Source organism: Phyllobates terribilis, unplaced genomic scaffold, assembly GCF_046119375.1.
Source record: "Phyllobates terribilis strain yellow unplaced genomic scaffold, ASM4611937v1 Scaffold_11__3_contigs__length_659146591, whole genome shotgun sequence".
In the NCBI taxonomy this organism is placed as follows: Eukaryota; Metazoa; Chordata; class Amphibia; order Anura; family Dendrobatidae; genus Phyllobates; species Phyllobates terribilis.
Genome location: NW_027362771.1, coordinates 177,451,849 through 177,471,508, shown reverse-complemented (window position 1 = coordinate 177,471,508; position 19,660 = coordinate 177,451,849). Strand labels below are relative to the sequence as shown.

Genomic DNA, 19,660 nt, shown 5'->3' with positions numbered 1-19,660 from the left:
CAGGTATAAGGTCAGGCTAAACTATACAACAATGGAATACAACACACAGAATCACCACAGCATATCAGTTACCGGTTTCTTGATTTTCTTGTGACGCAGGGAGAGGATTCTGCGGTCGCAGGCACGGTTCTTTGTTACAGGCTGAGGCCTACCACCGCATGGTCAAACTGCTCCTCCCCTTGGTGGCCTCAGCTGGTGCTCAGATGTTCAGCACACCACTCTTGGGTCAAGACTGACTTGTCTCTTGTCTGTCCTGCTATCTTACCTGCCCCGTCCCGCCCACTGCTGGTGAGGTCAGCTGGCTCAGTCTCCACCCTCAGGTCTAACTTCGATCAGAAGCCCAAATTCTATGGAACCCAATAACTTCTTCTGGGATGGTCTCATGATACCCCCAGGGGTTCCCATGGATTCGGGCCGCCGTAACCGACCTTTTGATATCAATTATGATACCATACGGTCCTCAGGAATGGCTCCGCGCTATATCTTGGCTTCCAGAGCACGTACAAACGTCTACCGCGGAGGCTTGTGTGCGCAATGGCTCCGGGACGCCGTGATATTTTTTTATTGGCCCATCCCACGCAACATGCGTGTACTATTCATGTTTCTATATCTTATGCCTCCATGCTTGTGACAGACAAAGAAACTAGTCCTATGGGACAAATGGTCAGGTACAGATAGACGAAGCACCCCCCCCTGCTGGCTGTGTTTCCTCTCGAAGTCTTTGAAGCTCCTAGCATTCAAGTGTTAAGTAGGCTTCTTATCTTACAGGAGCCTGGATGGGGGGAAACTATCTAGTTGACGTTTTAACAGAAGGTCCCAAGGGTGGGGGCTGCTGAAGTGTGGCCATCCCTGGATATGATTTATCATTACCAAGATGGCGGCTACAGGTTCATCACAACGACCCAAAGCACACAGCCAAGAAAACCAAGGCCTGGTTCAAGAGGGAAAAAGTCAAGGTGTTGGAGTGGCCTAGTCAGTCTCCTGACCTTAACCCAATTGAAAACTTGTGGAAGGAGCTCAAGAATAAAGTCCACATGAGACACCCAAAGAACCTAGATAACTTGGAGAAGATCTGCATGGAGGAGTGGGCCAAGATAACTCCACAGACCTGTGCCGGCCTGATCAGGTCTTATAAAAGACGATTATTAGCTGTAATTGCAAACAAGGGTTATTCCACAAAATATTAAACATAGGGGTTGTATAATAATTGACCCACACTTTTATGTTTAAAATTTAATAAAATTCAACTGAGCAACATAACTTTTTGGTTTGTAAGATTTATGCTTCTGTTCATAAAACCTACTCTCGTTTGCAGTTTGAAGGCTCTAACTTATTTGCATCTTATCAAACCAGCTAAATCTGCAGGGGGTTGAATACTACTTGTAGGCACTGTGTGTATATATGTGTGTGTATATATATATATATATATATATATATATATATATATATATATATATATATATATATATATATATATATATATATATATATATATATATATATATATATATATAAATTTTTTTTTTTTTAACACAATAAATTTATTAGCTTTGTGAATAAATTTCATTTTTATATCCACTAAATGGATGTTGTTCATGCATCAGCAGGGCCACAAAATAAAAAAATAACAAGTATCTATCGTAAGTGTTCCTTTAATTGTCATCTGTTTTATATTTGGCTATAGGTTCTTTAACCAGAGTGTGTGCTCACACTGGTGGACATGACGGCAATGAAAAAAAACAAGCTGCGTCTGGCACATCAACCAGCAGAGGAACGAGAAAAAAATCAGTACAATCCAGCACTAGACGGAGATCGACACGAAATAGCAAATCTGACACAAGCAATCTTCAGAGCTCCCCAAAATCCAGTAGCTCTGATCACGATACATCAGGTCATAATACTACTAATGCTACAAACACGTCCCCATCAGAACCCTCTGGTAAACAGTCTTCGAAACAACAAAAAACAGCTCCTAAGAAGGGCTCTCGGACTAGAAAAAGAATTTGCTCGGCAACACAGTATCAAGCTGAATCTAAAGATAATGATTCCGAAAGCGAGGCAGAGCAAGAGAAAAAATGTAAACTGTCAGATGAGAATGTGTCCGAGACAGAACTGAATAAACTTAATCCGTCTCCCAACAATAGCCTTGCAAAAGATTATGAGCATACAGATATGTCCTCTCCTCTTGAACATTCGGAGGAGAAAGTTTTGCTAGATTCCTCATCTGCAAACAGCGTGAAGTCTATCGATAAGGAACGGGCGACTAGTCCTGATTTTCATAATAAGCATCAATTTAATGAAGAACACTCCTCTCCACCAGTCTTCAAAAATGGTCAGACTGATTTGGAGGACAGTCATGTAGATTTCCAAAAATCTGCAATTGAGACAAGTGGTGTAAATTCAGCAGAAAGTCAGCTGGACATTGATGCAAAACCCTCTTTATCTGAGAATCTGAAAGTTTCAGATGAAGACAGGTCTTCCTCCTCTCCACAGTCAGAAAAGCACATCATTTCTGATACAGAATTGCCACCTTTGACATGTGATAAAGTAGAACCGTGCGATGTGGAGGAATCTGCATCTTCGCCTTCATCTCATACAAAAATAAAGTCTCCAATAAAATATTTGCCAGACTCGCCAACATCTGAAGAGATTGAGATTAGTGCAGAGAATCATTTGCACCCCAGCCCAGTGAAACTGCAGTCAAATGAAAGCCATTTTCAAAGTGTGGAATCAAGCTCTACACAGTGTATGCTTCCATGCGAGTTGGTAAAACAGTGTGATTTGGACGGTGCCACAACATCCCCTGATAACAAAGAACAAAGTATCCAGAAACCTGAAAGCATCGAAAACTTTGGGCCTGATAAGTCTTTAAAAAGTGTGCACAAACAAGATGAGCTGGAAAAAGTTTTAGAAGTAAGCTTGCAGGCAGAAAACCAGGAAGTGTGCATTGGGGCCCAAGATGCTAAAACAAGTATGACTTCTGACTTAAACAATCAATACAGTTCAGAAAGCTCTACTTTATTAACAGAACAATCGGAGCAGTCACTGGCATTATCAAAGTCTGCTGAGGAATTATCTAATACTATAGATATTCGTGAGACTATATTATGCAAGGAAGAATTACGCAGTCCTACTTTAGAGGATGGTCAAATAAATGATACTGATGGAAAAACAAATTTAAAAAATGACCATCAGAAGACTTTCTGTGATGACAACAATGAACCAGTAGCAATGGAGTGTGATTCATTGTGTAGTGATCTTAACGATTCAGAAGTTGAGCAATCTGTTAAGATTACTGAACCTGCTAAAACTGAAACCGATACTTTGGCTGAAAAAAAAGTGTCTCCTTCAAAGCAAGCATTACCTACTGAAGATGCATCCAAAAAAGAATCACGTACAAGAAAATCTAGATTTCATTCCCCATCAACAACCTGGTCACCTAGTAAAAATGATGTTAAAGACAGACCAAGATCCCCGTCACCTTCTAAAGCTAGAGACTCTCCTATTAAATGTAAATCTAGATCACCCAGTAAAGACAAAGATGGGGAACGTGGTCATGGGGCTCAATGGAAAGGGAGGAGCAGAGACAGACACCATAGAAGGCATTCAAGATCTAGGAGCAGACATTCCCAATCAAGAAACAGACTTTCAAGATCTAGAAGTAAGCAGTCTAGATCTAAAAGCAGATCACGATCAAGGTCTGGATCACGTACCAGATACAAAAATAGAACTGTTACAGTTGATAGAAATGAAAAAGATTGTGGTTCCCCACCATGTAAAGAGCGGCGTGAAAAAGATTGTGGTTCCCCACCATGGAAAGAGCGGCGTGAAAAAGATTGTGGTTCCCCACCATGGAAAGAGCGGCGAGAAAAAGATTGTGGTTCCCCACCATGGAAAGAGCGGCGAGAAAAAAATTGTGGTTCCCCACCATGGAAAGAGCGGCGAGAAAAAGATTGTGGTTCCCCACCATGGAAAGAGCGGCGTGAAAAAGATTATGGTTCCCCACCATGGAAAGAGCGGCGTTCAAATGAAAATTGGAGAAGTCCGTGGGGAAGTGAAAAATATAGAAGAAATGAACCTGACAAACATGAACATTTCAGAAATGATAAATATGAGGCAAGAGATTCTGCTGAAGCATATCCGGACAACAAAAATGATTACCCTGATTGGGTGGTAGAAAGGATAAAATCTGCAGACAGCAGAGGAAGAGGCGATCTCTGGATAAGGGGAGAAGGCAGAGGAGGAGGAGAACGGGGATGGGGGGATCCCAGAGGAAGAGGAGACAGAGGTAGAGGAAGAGGTGATTTTAGGGGAAGGGGAGAGAGTAGAAGTAGGGGTGACAGAGGTAGAGGAGGGAATAGAGGAAGAGGTTACCATTGGGACGATGGGCAGTATGGTTCAGGGGATTCATGGAACAGAAATGTAAACATGGACTGGAACTCTCCTAGAAGTCGTGGTGGACGTGGTCGAGGGGGTTTTAGAGGTGGATTTAATTATGGAGACCAACAAGAGAATAATTGGAACAATAGACAGCCCTACTCAGGAAATTCGGCTATTCCAGTGCCAGAATGTTCAAGGTTTTTGGAAAGCAAAAATAAACCTAAATATGAAGATATGTTTGACTCAGCTGTCGATCGATCTGGTTGGTCTTCTGCATCAAGTTGGGCTGTTCGAAAAACCCTTCCTGCTGATGTACAAAACTACTACTCAAAACGGGGAAAGAGCACCACAGGTTCTCAAGAAGGAGTATGGCCTAAACAAGAAGAGTCTCAAGATCAAGGTTTGTTGATTTAATAGATTATATTTTTGGTTAAAATATGCTTGATTTGAAGATACGGTAGCTCGCTGCATTGTGGAGACCCGACAAATGCCTTGTATTTCCTAATTTTTAGAATCAAGTGTTAAAGCTATAATCTGTCTCCACTCACCTCTGTATCATGAGGTGAACAAGGCTGGTGATAGCTTGTCTAGATTTCTTCGGGCTCAGATAAGATGTGTATGTAATAACTAATACTCATGCACAAAAAAAACAGCAGATATCTGTAGCCATGATGTCAATCGTCCCCGCTCACCTTCAAAGGGGAGAGAGCAGTGGAGTGGAGCTTGATTTCCCTTTAAGAATTGTAAGATAAGTCAGAGTTCAGTAGATTGTGCCACTAGTAAAGTCTTGATTTAGTTTAGTTTTGTTTGTTTTTTCCCATATGGACAGACTAGTTTTGTATGTGGTTTGAATATCTCAGTCTGGTTGTAGACTTTCAAGTAGGTGGTTTCCATGAATAAACTTATAGAAATACGTTTTTAAATTAGGTTGTTTTTTTTTTTTTTTTTTTAAACAGATCAAGCCACTACAGATCAAGCAAGTCAACAAAATGAAAGTACTCCAGTCCCTGTCAACATGGTGCAGACTCAAATGAATGTTGTGCAGCAACCAGTTGCTGCCCCCCCTCAACCAATGAATATTGCTCCACCCCCTCAACCAATGAATATTGCTCCACCCCCTCAACCAATGAATATTGCTCCACCCCCTCAACCAATGAATATTGCTCCACCCCCTCAACCAATGAATATTGCTCCACCCCCTCAACCAATGAATATTGCTCCACCCCCTCAGCCATTGAATATGTTCCCCTATTCAGTGGGTGTCCACCCTCCCTTGGTGAACATCCAACACAATCCTTATAATATTCATCCACAACTTCCTATTCATCTCCACCCAACACTACCTCTAGTTCAGATGTCTGCACCATCTAGTGTGCCTCAGGGATTACCTCCACCGCCACCACCACCTCCTCCATCCCAGCAGAGCAGTTATATTGCTCCACAGCAAGATGCAAAACCACTGCAGGTACCTTTTTATTTATCTATACTTGTGCTACTATGTTTCATGTGCTACAGGTTTCTTACACTGACATCTATCTTCATTTCTGTTACGTTTTGGGCCAGGCTGAATTATAAACTAATGGGTTATTGATCACTCTTGGAGTGATCTTTGCAGCACTATCATGACCAAAATAATGGCTCATCTTTTTGTTTTCCAGTTGATTTAACAATTTCTATTGTTTTGTTAGATTGATGCCTTAGTGTGCATCAAATTATCAGTAGGATCAACTCTCCTAAGCCGTCTATATGGGCATGTAAATAATAGGAAGTTTAATAAATGATACCTTGATATCTGCGATCCGATGTCCTATTACAGAGATAAACGTTTGTATTTTTTATAATGTAAATGAGCTGTTCCAGGCTATGGGCAAGACATTGATCTGCCTCCAGACCTTGTTTTAAATAAAAGGGGACTTTACCAGTTTGACACATCTAACTAACACAGTACAGTAGAACTGAATTTTGTCGTCTTACAAACAGTGACAGCAGCTCTCACAGCTTTGCTGTATTATACTGATTGCCTGTGGAAGCTAAAGCACAGAGGAACCTGCAAATGTGTCAGTTCTAACCACACACAGCTCTGCAGTGAGATCAGGAGAGCAGCCATTACATATCACATTAGTAACACAGGAAACCATTACACTAGTAATGCCCTCTTTTATTTATAGTAAGCTTTGGAGGCAGATTCCCATGCAGATCAGTGTCCGGCCTATAGCCTGGAAGAGCTCATTTACATATAAGAAAAACTTGGATTTCTCAGAAATAAGACCTTGAATCCTAGATATGAAGGTATCATATTACTCATCTTCCTATGAGCTACATGCCCATATAGACTGCTTAGGAGAGTTGATAATACTGACAGATGTAGTTTAAAGTTGATGTTCACAGCTCACCTGCTCCCATTCTCTGCTCAGTGACCTCTTCACAGATCATGGAGCATGTGTAGAAAACTCTGCAGTCTCTTCCCTGTCGTTCATGTAAGCTAAAGTAAAGCATATCTCTAAATTCTGTTACAACAGTAGCTCAGTAAAGATGCTCGACCTAATAATAACATACTGCAAATAGAATAAAAGTATCTACAATCAGTAAATATGAAATTAGCAAAAAAAATCAGTCTCTGGTTTTTCTTATCAAATATTGAGTGATATATCCCCTTTAATTTTACTTTGTCTTATGTACAGCACGCTGGTAAAAATGCTGAAAATGCTAAGCTAGAACTGCTTCCCAGCTTGCGGCATTATTACTTTTTTAATGTTTGTGACTAAAATGTATTTGTCATTGTGGGAAAATTGCAGATGCAGTGCAAGTTCAAGAATACTGAAATTGTAAGAGTTTAATAGGGGTTATCCAGGATAGGATAGTGGCTGTTCTTGTCTGCTGCAGCTCGGCTTCCCTTTACTTTAATAGATCAGCTGCTCCTGATTGGACTGCCTGGTTTTTGGGCCCCCTCAGATTTGATATTGGTGACCTTTCTTGAAGTTAGGTTGTCTATACTGGACAACTCTTTTAGCCCTTTTCTGTTCCATGAATTACTATTACATTTTGGGGCGCGCTATGTTATACAGGCAGCACAGCTGCAATCAGAGTTGGCCCAATCACTGCTGTTTATCAATTTACATGCAATAGTCAATCTGACAGCTGCATTGAAGTCATGAGATTCCAGTGGCATATCCGTTCGGGCAGTACAATCAAACACTGTGTATATGTATATTAAAAAAAAAAAAATCGTGCTGTAAAGAGGTCTGTAAAAGTCCAATCTATGAAAATCGAAATTTATTTACCCCTTAAGGCAAATGCTGTAACGAAGACAAAAAATGCAGTTTCCACACTTCCTCCAAAAAGTGCAATAACACACTAAGAAAACTTTGTATGTATCTCAAAATGGAAATGTTAAGTTCTGGTTCTCAAACCGTTGATACAAAGCAAAATTTGTTTTATTTTTTTCCTAATAATTTTTACTTTAAGCCACTATGAAAATAAAAAAAAAAACAGTATATGTTTTGTATCATCGTAATCGTACCGACCTAGATGATCATGAGTTGAAAAAACGTTGTACTAAATGAAAAGGCCCATATCTCTAAAACCAAATGGCAAATTTTAAAGAAAAAAAAACTGCATCGGTCCTCTTCAAGACCTGTAGGATTCAGTGTTTAATGACTTCATGTAACAGGCAAAAATCATACAGACTGTCCTGTCAAAATACTAGTGTTTACTTCTATCGATTCCTTTGTTAATGGAACCTTCATGTAAAATAAGCTGTGGAGGCAGAGTTATCTCCCAAGTAGTGTCCCCAGAGCCTGGAAGAGGACATTTATATAAAGTGATAAGATGATTCCTCAACAACAAGGCATCTGATATGAGACATACAGGTAGGACTTTTCTCTGCAGTCTATAGCCTGTATGCCCATATTAATAGTTTAGATAGGTCAAGTGTGGTGACAGATTCCCTTTTAACTATGGAATTATTTTTTGTTAGTATGACATTGCCCTTGCATTTTATTGCACTATGAAAAATTGCACAAAAATACTATCTAGCCACAGTGCTCCTTTTGGCTGCTTCCAACAGCCTAGTTATAGCGGTGCAACCCCTTATTAAACCTTTCCCAACAAGGCCTTTTTTTTTTCTTTTGTAATAACTATCCTTGCTTTCCAAGAGCCATAACTTAATTTTTCCATTGTCCTAGTCATATGAAGGTCTTACCATTTATTTTATTATATATTGAGCTGTTTTTTTGTCGAAAGACTGTAGTTGTTAATACCATTTTGGCATACATACAAGGTTTGGATTTGCTTTTTAATTCCATTGTGATGTTGCAATGTGATGGGGGGGGGGTTCTGACTTTTTTTTTATATGTTGGGTTTCCATTAAATTGACTTCCACCATACAGAATAAGGCGATGATGCAAAAGGTTCGGGATACTACGAACTTGACAATGCCAGATTATTTATTAATTGCGGGTAGCCAATGGGTCCGACAAGTGGAGGGTAAAAAATAAATAAATAAATGGAGTTTACAGGGGTCTGAAACTGCCTTACCCTTTATTTCCCATGTAACAGCACCCTAACCTGGCTGATTGACAAGTTGTTTGCTCTGGTACACGGCGACTGACCTGTCAATCAGCTAGGTTAGGGTGCTGCATGTAGGGAATACAGTTGAGGCTGAGAAGTTAGAAGTGGATTGTCACACTTCAGTGAACTTAGACACAACTTCAGAATGTGATTTATCGCTGATGGTGCAGTGCTTTGGAGTCTTAAAGGGATCCACTGGTCTATATTTTAATAAGCTGCACAATCATATTAATAGTTTGAGGATGGGGGGTGGTTAAAGCTTGACAGGTTCCCTTTAAGTTGTACTTTTTGGCTACCCGCGATCGTATTGGGGCTAATGGGTGACAGATGCCCCCTCATTCTAGCCATTGGCTATTGACCCCAGAATCTAAGAGGTAAAACTGCAACTAATTGAAGCTGCTGTAAGCGAATGCCAGCTGCACATACAGTCAGCGCCCAGACTGTTATCCAGGGAATTTCAGGAAAGGATTAGTAGGTTTTTAGTTTAGTCACTGTGTCTTGTTTGTTTGTTTGTTTTATTTATTTTAATCCTTGATATTATGTTAACTTTTAAACAGGGTAATCCTGGTGCTAGCTATGTAAGTAATAATGTAAATGCACCACTCTTGCCTGCTCCAGCATCAGTCCAAGGAACAGTCGGAGTTCATCTAGGACCACGTTCTGCCAGTGTGGCAACATCTGGTTACAGCAAGAATTCATATACTTCTTCTATAAAATATATCACTCGAAAGGAAAGTGTGACAGTGGAAGCCAGTGCAGACAGCTCCAAAAAAGAAAAGGTAAGCATAACTGCGATTTCTCAAATTTTGTATCAAAGATTTGTTCTTATTTTTATTTATTTTGTACCTCTTATTTACAGAAGATGCGTGCGGGTCTTGTATTTTGAGAATCTTGTGTAAAATTATCAGCTCTAATATCGCATGGATAATCGTTGGCCCCCTTTCTAACCGTTTCCAGTGTAGCTTGGAGGTCCCACTCCCTACCAATAAAATGCTGCAGTTTCCTGTTCAGGTTAAACTACTGTTTCTCATCATTATCATTCAGTTGGATACCCTCTAACTATGTAATATGCAACCTATGTGTCTGGCTAGCTGTGGCCCATGCTCATCCATTTGCTCTTCTGGGGATGATTTGGAATCCCTGTGTAAGAATATGTACAGGATTGTGATTTGTTGCCAAGTTGATCAGATGCTGTTAAATATAACCTAAAAAAATGTACAGCATGTCTGTGCTTAACTGTTCAATGATGGGATGTTTTTTTATTTTAATGACTTCTATTTTTAATCCTAGAAAATTCAAATTCAGGAGCGGGCAGCACATGAAGTTAAAATGGCTATAAGACCATACTATCAAAATAAAGATATCACAAAGGATGAATATAAAGAGATAGTGAAGAAAGCTGTAGACAAGGTAAGATGAGTATCAGATGGCTGCCTAAGGGTGCCTTTACCCTGCGCAATGTGCAGCATTAACCCCTTCGTGACCTTGGGATTTTCCGTTTTTCTGTGTGTTAGTTTTTTGCTTCCCTTCTTCCCAGAGCCATTTTTTTTTCCCATTTTTCCTCCCATGGAGGGGGGTGGGGGAGGAAACACACAATTTCTGAGACCCATAGCATCTCCATTTTTCAGGATCTGGGGCTGGGTGAGGGCTTATTTTTTGCGCGCAGAGCTGACATTTTTATTGATACAATGTTTTGATTGCCTGTTATTGCATTTTATTACAATGTTCCTTCTAACAAAAAATGTAATTCTGGCGTTTTGATTTTTTTCTCATTACGCTGTTTACCGATCGGATTAACTTAGTTTATATTTTGATCGGGCGATTGTGAATGCAGCGATACCAAATATTTGTATTTTTTTATTTTATTTTAAATGGGGCAAAAGGGGGGGTGATTTGAACATTTTTTTTTTTTTTACATATTTTTAAACTTTTTTTTTCTTTCTACTTTTCGTGTTCAATAGTCCCCTTAGGAGACTTGAAGCTGCGATCGTCTGGTTGTGCTACACATAGCAAGGTTTCAGCAGAAATCCTCTTTTATGAATGTCGGCCATGGGCCAGCGTTCATAGCAGATCAGCAATGACAGGCACGGGGTTCTTCTGCAGACCCTCTGTTGTCATGCCAACCCATCGGCACCCCACGATCATGTGACAGGGGCACCTATGGGCAGGGTTTGTGATGCGCTTCCGGCACAATCATGTTAAATGCCGCTGTCAGAGAATGATAGCGACATTTAACATGTTAACAGCGGCAGGTGAATCGTGATTCCACCTGTGGCTGTTAGGGGCACATGTCGGCTGATGAAATCAGCTGTCATGTGCCGGAAAAGATGCAGGCTCAGTGCCAAAGCCAGCATCAAATGCCGGGACACGACCTATTACGTATCTATAGGTCGTGAAGGGGTTAAACGACCGGTAACCAGTTTGGTGGCCGTTTAATGGCCTGTTTGTACAGGTAAAACGCACTTCAGATATGCACTGAAATAATCAGTAATACATTGCTTGTGGCCTCACAGATCCTATTTAGTATAATTCTCTGCCAAAAACGATGATATTTTGCGCAAACCAAAAGATGATTCTACCCAAATATTTAAAAAATCACAATCAGAAAGTAGTTACAGACCTAATTACTTTCTGGTTGTGTTTCTTTTTTACATTTTAGTTGTCTGGTATGATATGTCTTTTCTTGGACAATAACTTAATCCATTTTTTTTACATGTATTGGCATCTTGTTTGCCTCTTGAATACATTTTTGGTCTATTACTTATTTCTGTATTTAGTGACTCTTTCACTTAGATACTTGCTAAGGTGTTTCCTTCTAGAATAGATCTTCAGAGACAGATATGCTTCACTGCAAGTGTGAAGCCCACAGTTTGGGTAGTATGAATCGGTAGCAAACACCACCTTAAATTGAACTTGTCAAACTCCAATTCAACCGTCCCTCTAACCTTTCCATCCATCTGTTAATTCTGTATTGCTGGTGGCTTGTATTAAGCAACATTTATGTCTTTGTATCCTAATTAAGCTTCTATGATAAAGGATTTGTTAGAGTAGCTAAACATTTCTAACATTTCCATATTTCATTGCCCTTGCAATTACAAACAGATCGATCTGAGTCCAGAGACGTCCACGGATCGCTCAATCTCCCACACCTATAGATCTCCTGCCTGAGTGCACACAGTCTGGATGGATTCAATAAAAAGCATAGGCTATGAAACTGATGCATTTCATTTAACAGTAACCATACACCGCTCTGCTTGCATGCTCAGCCAGGAGCTATGTTCTCCTTTCTCCTGAGCTGTGCAACTCTTGGGTGGACAGAGAGTCTGGGAGTAGGAAAATAGGAGGTTGAGAGTGATCTGTAGGGGTCTTAAGACTTTGGACCCCACAAATCTGCTTGTTATTACAAGGGCAATGAAATGTGTAAGAGGGTTTAGTTACTCTTTAAATAAATATTCCTTCTCATTGTTAGATATTGATAGTTTATATTATGTATGTCTAGTCTATGGTAGAAGTTCTGTGACTGAACATGCATTTTATCGTAAAGATTTTCTTTGCTTTTTTCTAGGTTTGTCACAGTAAAAGTGGAGAAGTAGATTCATCTAAAGTGGCAAATCTTGTAAAAGCATATGTCGATAAATATAAACACTCTCGCAAAAAGGGGCCTGACGACAAACTGTGAACCACAGGCCATCACTGGAATAAAAGTAAACGAAGGACTGCTACATTAATTGTCCAAGTGCAATTTCAGTGTCTCCACAAAAATGGTCGCAACTGTGATTAGACTGGGTTTTGATAAATAATTTTTCAATGTAGAAACCTTTTGATTTAGAGCTCTTTACCCCTTTGCCCGCAAAAGACTTAATGGATTTTTTGTTTTATTAGGGTGAACATATGAATAATAATGTACAGCGTTTTGACCTTCTCAATGATGTGTGTAATCTTAGAGATGTTAATCTCCATACTTGGCTATCAGCTGGTTATTGTGTGTACAGTACATGTAATCTGTTGGTTAAGAAGTCTGATCATAAGAATCTTTGATTGTGTTTTCTTCTATTAATACTAGTGAGATGTTTTTCTTGGCTCCTTTATAGTCTAACTGGACACACTGGTCTTTAAGTGTACCCAATGTATGCAGGTGTCTGTACCTTGATATAGAATCTGTTTAGAAATAAACTTTCAGAATAACAATATGCCTACTGCAAAATATGTCCAACAAATATATATATTTTTAACATGGACATGATCTATGGAAACACCAAATAAATAAATATGCTGCTTGTTTGGGTTCTCCTTTGTGAAATTTGTACTCTATGTACTCATAGGCTTGCTCTCCTCCGTTTCCGGAAATCGCATATGGTCTCATTTGAAATAAGGCTGCAACCTATATTAAGTCTTTTTAACACTGTTGTGAAAAAAATAAGTTTCATACTTCTTTTTTTTTTTTTTTTTTTTCTTTAGATAAAAATTGCTTTCCAAATTTAATATAGCTTCTTTATAGTTCCCATGTAAGACCAGATATGGACTATATGCTTTAAAAGGAGAGTTTTTGAGAGGTGGGTATGATTTCATTTAATAAAGTGGGATGGAATATCTTCTATTTCAAGGTAGGAAAAAATTGAGCTTGTTCAGTTTGGCAAAAAAAGACTTGGATGAGATCTTATTAGGCCTTAATTCAGATGGCTGTAATTATTTCATTATTATGGGCATTCAGCTTGAACTTCAAACTGTTGAAGTGAATTTATCTGATCACCACAGAAATCTATTCTGATCTAACATGGGTTCACTTAAAAGGAACCTGTCATTTTCCCAAACACTATTAACCTGCAGATCTATGGTTAATCTGCATATTAATAGCGCTACAGTGCTGTCCAACTACCTTATTGCAAGTGCAGTTAACAGGAGAAAATAAACTTTATTCCTTCTGGGAATAGCCACTGGCTAGAAGTCAAAGGCAAGCCCAGGGTGACTACAGTCATAGCTCAGTACACAGTGAGCGGCGGCTGTAAGCACACCCTGACATTTTGACAGCTGACTCTGGCGCAACTGTGCAGATCGAGCGGTCGGTGCCGGGGCGTGCGTACAGTCAACACTTGCTATGTGCTGTGAGAGGGCACTGAATTCGGAGGAAATAAATTCATTTTCTCCTAGTAGCCATGCTTTCAGTAAACAGCATTGCAGCACTATTGACATGTATTTTAACCCTATATCTGAAGGTTAATTGCATTTGGGGACATGAAAGGTTCCCTTTTAAAGGGACTGTCATCAGAAAAGTACCACTCCAGCCTTTTTTTTTTTTATTTCACAGCTGAAGTGTTTTTTCTAGGTGCCACGCTGGTTATCTTCTCCTAGTTGTGACTTGCCAGATTACTCCAGTACTTGCTGGGCGAGCATGAGGTTACTTTGAAAGCCAGAACGAGGCTTTCGTGGACTTAAATTAAGAGCTTGCGGCAGTTACCTCTGACGTCCTGTCAGTTAATATCTGCGGTCACAAGATGGTGGATTGGGATCGGAGTGGTGCCGGGAAGCGCTAAAGATAGCTGGTAAGTATATTACTAAGGTCAGGGAACTTTCCTTAGTGGCACCATTCTAGTGCTGAAATAAAAAAACACACTGGAGTAGTGCGTTAGTTTATGGCAATTTTTTTTATTTACATAATTTAAAATAAAAATGAGAAATCTTTCAATTTTCACACTGGACACTGGGAGTTTTTTAGACTCTAAATCTATGTTCCTACGATAAGCTTGTGGGTGAGTCTTTGACGCTGCAGAATTTATGCACCGTTTCTGCACCTATTTTTTAATTTGTGTTACTTGCGGTTTTTCATTGTGCTTTTTTGAAAAGTAGTTTTTCAAAAGTAAAATATAAATAACGTGAGAATCCCTAACTATTAAGTTCAGGATACCAGAGAGTATTTTTACCTAACTAATTTTTATTGAATATCTTGATAAAATTAAAAATATTTTATACATAAACATAGAGTGCAATCACGCCCCCTGATGAAGATAATGGGCGAAACGAGCATTGGGGTAGCGAGGTAGACAACAGACAACTCACTAGTAAGTAGTCATCTGTCCATAATTGGAAGTGTTGATCTGAGCTCTATACAGGATATGCATATACTTGGCACTGAGAATTTTACTCCCATCAAGCAGTGAAACCTAGCTTGTATACATATTATGCACATGCTTTGCACATAGGACTTTACCTCCACCTAGTGGTGTAACTCAGTTAGTACAAACATAGGTTTTCTGTATAGGTAATTTTGGACAGTGTATTCTGCCTAAGTATACTTGTACTTCCAGTATAAAATAAATTAGACCAGATGCCATTACTCAAGTGAATTGATCACTATGTATGAAAACTAGTCCACATGAATCATTCTATTGTGTATGTCTAAAATCCTCGTGTTTCATGGTTGCACTCTGTTTATTGAATATCTTGATAAAATTAAAAACATTTACTCATAGATTATTTAGGTAAAAATATTCTCTGGTATCCTGAACTTGATAGTTAGGGATTCTCATGTTATGTATAGCTATTTGGGTTACCTCCTCCTATAAACGTTGATTCCATATGGGAATATAAGTGCAATGAGTAAAATATAAGCACAGTCAGTGGGCAAATGATTTCTATAAATCCCATCCACTTTGCTGGAACTGTGAGACGCAGCTTCAAAAACAAACTAAAAAGCTAACCGTGGGAACGTAGCATAATGGGGCATTTACACTGCAAGATAATCGTAAAAGAGCATTGTTAAAAACGCTGGTCTCACAATTATCCTGCTGTGTAAACAGGCTGTTGAGCAAAAACACTCTTATCTGGAGAATTTATCTAAAAGATCTTAGTTCTTGGCACTGCATTGTTCTGTATAAACCGGGCTTGCTGTGCCGAAAACCATGGCATTCAAACAACTGTCAATTGGAAACAGTTTAGTGATCGGCAGTCATATTGTGCAGTCGGTCTGTGTAAAAAGACCTCAACTTCTGGTTTGAGGAATTTCACATGTGAATGCCACAATGAACAGACTCTAACCCATCTTGTATTGAAGCATGTAATGTGCACGTGAAAAGGTCACAGTGAGGGGAGGGGGACCGGGGTCGATCCTTTATCAGTTGTGTATAGAGGTGTTACCTGTCATAGTAATCCTGCCTATAAGAGCGCAGTCAGACAGCTGTATAATATGTAGCAGTAAAACTCTTTCATATCATAGAAACAAGAGCCATCTGAAAGTTTTTGTCAGAAGTTAATTCAGGGAGATTAAAATCATAAAGAAATGACTCATTTCATAACTGAACCTGACAACTTTTGAAAATATGTAGAACAATGTAATCAGACCACAGTGCTCGGACTGGCTGGCGGCTCGCCCAATGTGAGCCTAACATCTTGATATATTTCTATGTAGCGATCACCCTCGGGTTGGGAGAGCCACTGGCCAGTCCGAGCATTCCGGTCCAATCTTGGATCAGCCGTCTGACTGCCCTAATGGAAAGAAAAAGTGATGTAAACTGTTCCTGAATGGACAAGAAGTAGGAGTCTAAAAATATCCCGTTGGCCGGCCTGAAAATTGCAAGATTACAAATTTTTGTTTTTTTTTAATAAAGATAATGAAAAATACACTGCCAAAAATGTGTAAAAGTACATAATGCAAAAAACGTGATTTAAACAATTACATTTTTTCTAACAAATGCATTCCCTTTTAAATTGTCCTGATCTGCTTTTATTTTTGGCATAAACTATTAATACAATGGTGTGGGTGGGTCCTACCAAACTCGTACTTAGGGTAGGTTGACATGAGTATATTAAAATTTGTTTACATTTTCATCCAGAAAAGTGGGATCTCTTTCTGGCTTGTCACCTGTGTGCAGTTCGTATGCAATCTGTTTTTTACAGCAGCAACATTTACAAGACCATTTACAGTCTCTTAAGCTACTGAATTATGCATCCATAAAAAAAATGCATGCTATATTGTTGGTCTGTATGGCATTCGATATTTTTTTGGGGGTGCATCCCTAGACTTGAATGATGGGGTGTCGCAGATTTGTTCAGTAAAAAATTGCATATCTGCACTGCCCTATTGAAAAACATTATTTTGAGTGTGGGCCTTATTATTCACAGACAGCATTCAGACCGAAAATACAGTCGTGTTAACGAGCTCTTAGAAGTCCAGCAATGCATTCCACAAAAATATTTTCTTTAAAGATGTTAGACACCATTTGGAGATAATTTTTCTTTTTTTCTTCTTGAGTACATAAGTAGTGTTTGTTTACTTTCTCTTATTAGGGCAGCTTTCCACACACTGACTGGCACTTCGGTCCATATAATGGCTACTGGAGAAGGAGCATATGACCAGACCAGTCCGTCAGTCTCCTACAATAGAAGAGCAGCTTTCCTTTGGGAGGTTTCACTATTTGAGGAGGCAAACGGACTGGTCTGGTCATATAGTCCACCACTGGTGCCCATTCTATGGACAGAAGTGTTCTAAACTCACCTCAGCGGATTTATGGCCACAGACTCCATTAAAGTAGAATGTGCAGGAAACAAAGAACCTGTAAAAGTCAAAAATGTGTAATGAAACCCAATTGCAAAACTGATGGCAAACTTCCGAAGGTCAGCAATAACTAGGCCACATGTCCTTGAGGGTACTTTTAAAATGATTTACTGTAAGTTATACCATAGGAATGGTCATAATACGCCAGTAACAGATATACCCTGCCTCTTATACATAATATTTGAATACTGTGACCATTAACTAACGACAAATAGAAAATTGTCTGAGCTTCCTGCAACGTAAAGAGTAATGAAGTAACAGGCAAGGTACTTTACATAATAGTGAGATTCTAACCAACGCGGTGCTCACAGCAGCCGTATAAAATAAAAAGAATCGGCCTTGCAGCTCAGCCCAGTCCTGATCTCTGCACGGTCTCTGCTGCCAGTCATGTAACAAGTGTCTGCTAATAGCAGTCTTCAAATGGAACTTCAAACAAACTTTGAGATACATTACAAAGTATATTCTAATGGCTTGTACTATTGATTTATGTAGAGAAATCAACTTCCTTCCCCACTTACCAGACACTAGTTCGCCTGTCTCCTGCACCCATCATTTCCCCTTCTCCTTGTTTCCTGAACTTGCTTATTCTGAAAAGTTACTTAAAACTAGTTACCTTTTCACTATTCTGTCAGAGGAAGTCTGTTTTGACTGACTAGTGAATGCTGCTGTCAATCAGCAGCCACAATGATTACGTCACATTATAGTGTTGAACAAGGGGCCAAAAATTACAGGAATGGATATGTTTATCAAAGAAACGCAGAGTTGCGCAACCACCGGGCTTTGTAAATGCTGCACTCTTAGTACATCCACTGGATCATGAGTAAGGAGGTGAAGCGATAGATGGCCCCATGCGTATCTCCACAAGTGTTGGCTTTCCTTATTGTGTAGGGTACTAAACCGCTAAAGATAAGTAAAAGATTTGCTGTCAGAACTGAGTTATAGAGTAATATAAGGTTTTGGCATCTAGATATATATCACTGCGTATATATTACATGTTCATCATGTGCAGGCACGGAGTCACCTTTGATGGACACAGGAGAGAAAATAAGTACATTACACAGCTGAATTATGCAATGTACATGCTTCCTCACCTTGGAAAGACAGATGAAAATGTTCATGTGCACGGAGCCGCTCAGCTCAAATTCAAGAATAAAGGGTTGTTCTGATGAGCATACAATGTGGACCTGTGCTGTCCAAGTAAAAATCAAACTGTACGCTCACCAGTGTAAATCATTTGATATTGATTTTTTTTTCTTTTTTTAACACAGGTACTTGGTTTATAGGGAAAAAAAACAAGCATGCTCTATTCTCTTCCGATTCACAGATTAGATTCAGCCATTCAAGTCTATAGGTACACAAAAAAATAGGTTTCATAAGGATTATCCATATAGCATCAGATTTTTACAGATACATTTCCATGATTAACCTATCTAAGGGGTAAGGTTTCTCCTTGTGGAGAGTGACATGCCAGGTGTGGCATGCCAGTATGAGGAGGCTTAATGGGGTTTTCCCACGAACAATGTTTAGTCTAATCCATTGATCTTGGAATAATAATAACTTTCACGATTGGATGTGTTTATCTTAGCACAGGAATATTTTTTTTTAATCTTATAAATGTGCCCCTGCTGTGTATTGTGTAATGGTTGCTTCTCACCGTACAGGAACATGGTCTGATCATACCACAGCTCCTGAGCAGGGGAGGAAGCAAAAGACAATACAGACATAACAGCATGGGATCACAAATAATTATTTCTTTGAGGTAAAACATTTTTAAAAAACTTGCGGGGAAATGTTTTATTTCACAAAAAGAACCAGCTGTGATCCCATGCTGTAATATCTGTATATTCTTTTGCTTCCTCCCTGCCCAGGAGCTGTGGTATGATCAGACCATGTTCTGTACGGTCAGACACTGGCATTACACAGTACACAGCAGGGGTACATATATAAGATTATCTCAGCACAGGAACATTGTATTTAAATACATCCAATTGTGGAAATCATTATTATTCCAACATGTATTGATTAAAATCAACTTTGTTCATGGCAAAACCCCTTTAAATGCCTTGCATGCTCCTCTGGGAAATTAAATATGCAAATTGTCTCTTCAGAGAGGAAGAGGACTTGAACTTTAGTACCACCTATTGGAAGTGGCAATCCTACAAT

At 39.3% G+C, this 19,660-nt stretch overlaps 1 protein-coding gene across 1 annotated transcript in view; it reads left to right on the top strand.

The window, feature by feature from the left end:
- The window catches only part of SCAF11 (SR-related CTD associated factor 11), a 103,198-nt gene extending 89,968 nt beyond the window's left edge, over nt 1-13,230 (top strand). Inside the window, exons 11-15 of the mRNA XM_073651845.1 lie at nt 1,685-4,780; nt 5,337-5,845; nt 9,507-9,728; nt 10,240-10,359; nt 12,515-13,230. Of these exons, the coding sequence (XP_073507946.1) occupies nt 1,685-4,780; nt 5,337-5,845; nt 9,507-9,728; nt 10,240-10,359; nt 12,515-12,628 (4,061 nt within the window). The 3' untranslated portion in view covers nt 12,629-13,230. The remainder of the gene's footprint in view (nt 1-1,684; nt 4,781-5,336; nt 5,846-9,506; nt 9,729-10,239; nt 10,360-12,514) is intronic.
- Nucleotides 13,231-19,660: the final 6,430 nt, after the last annotated feature.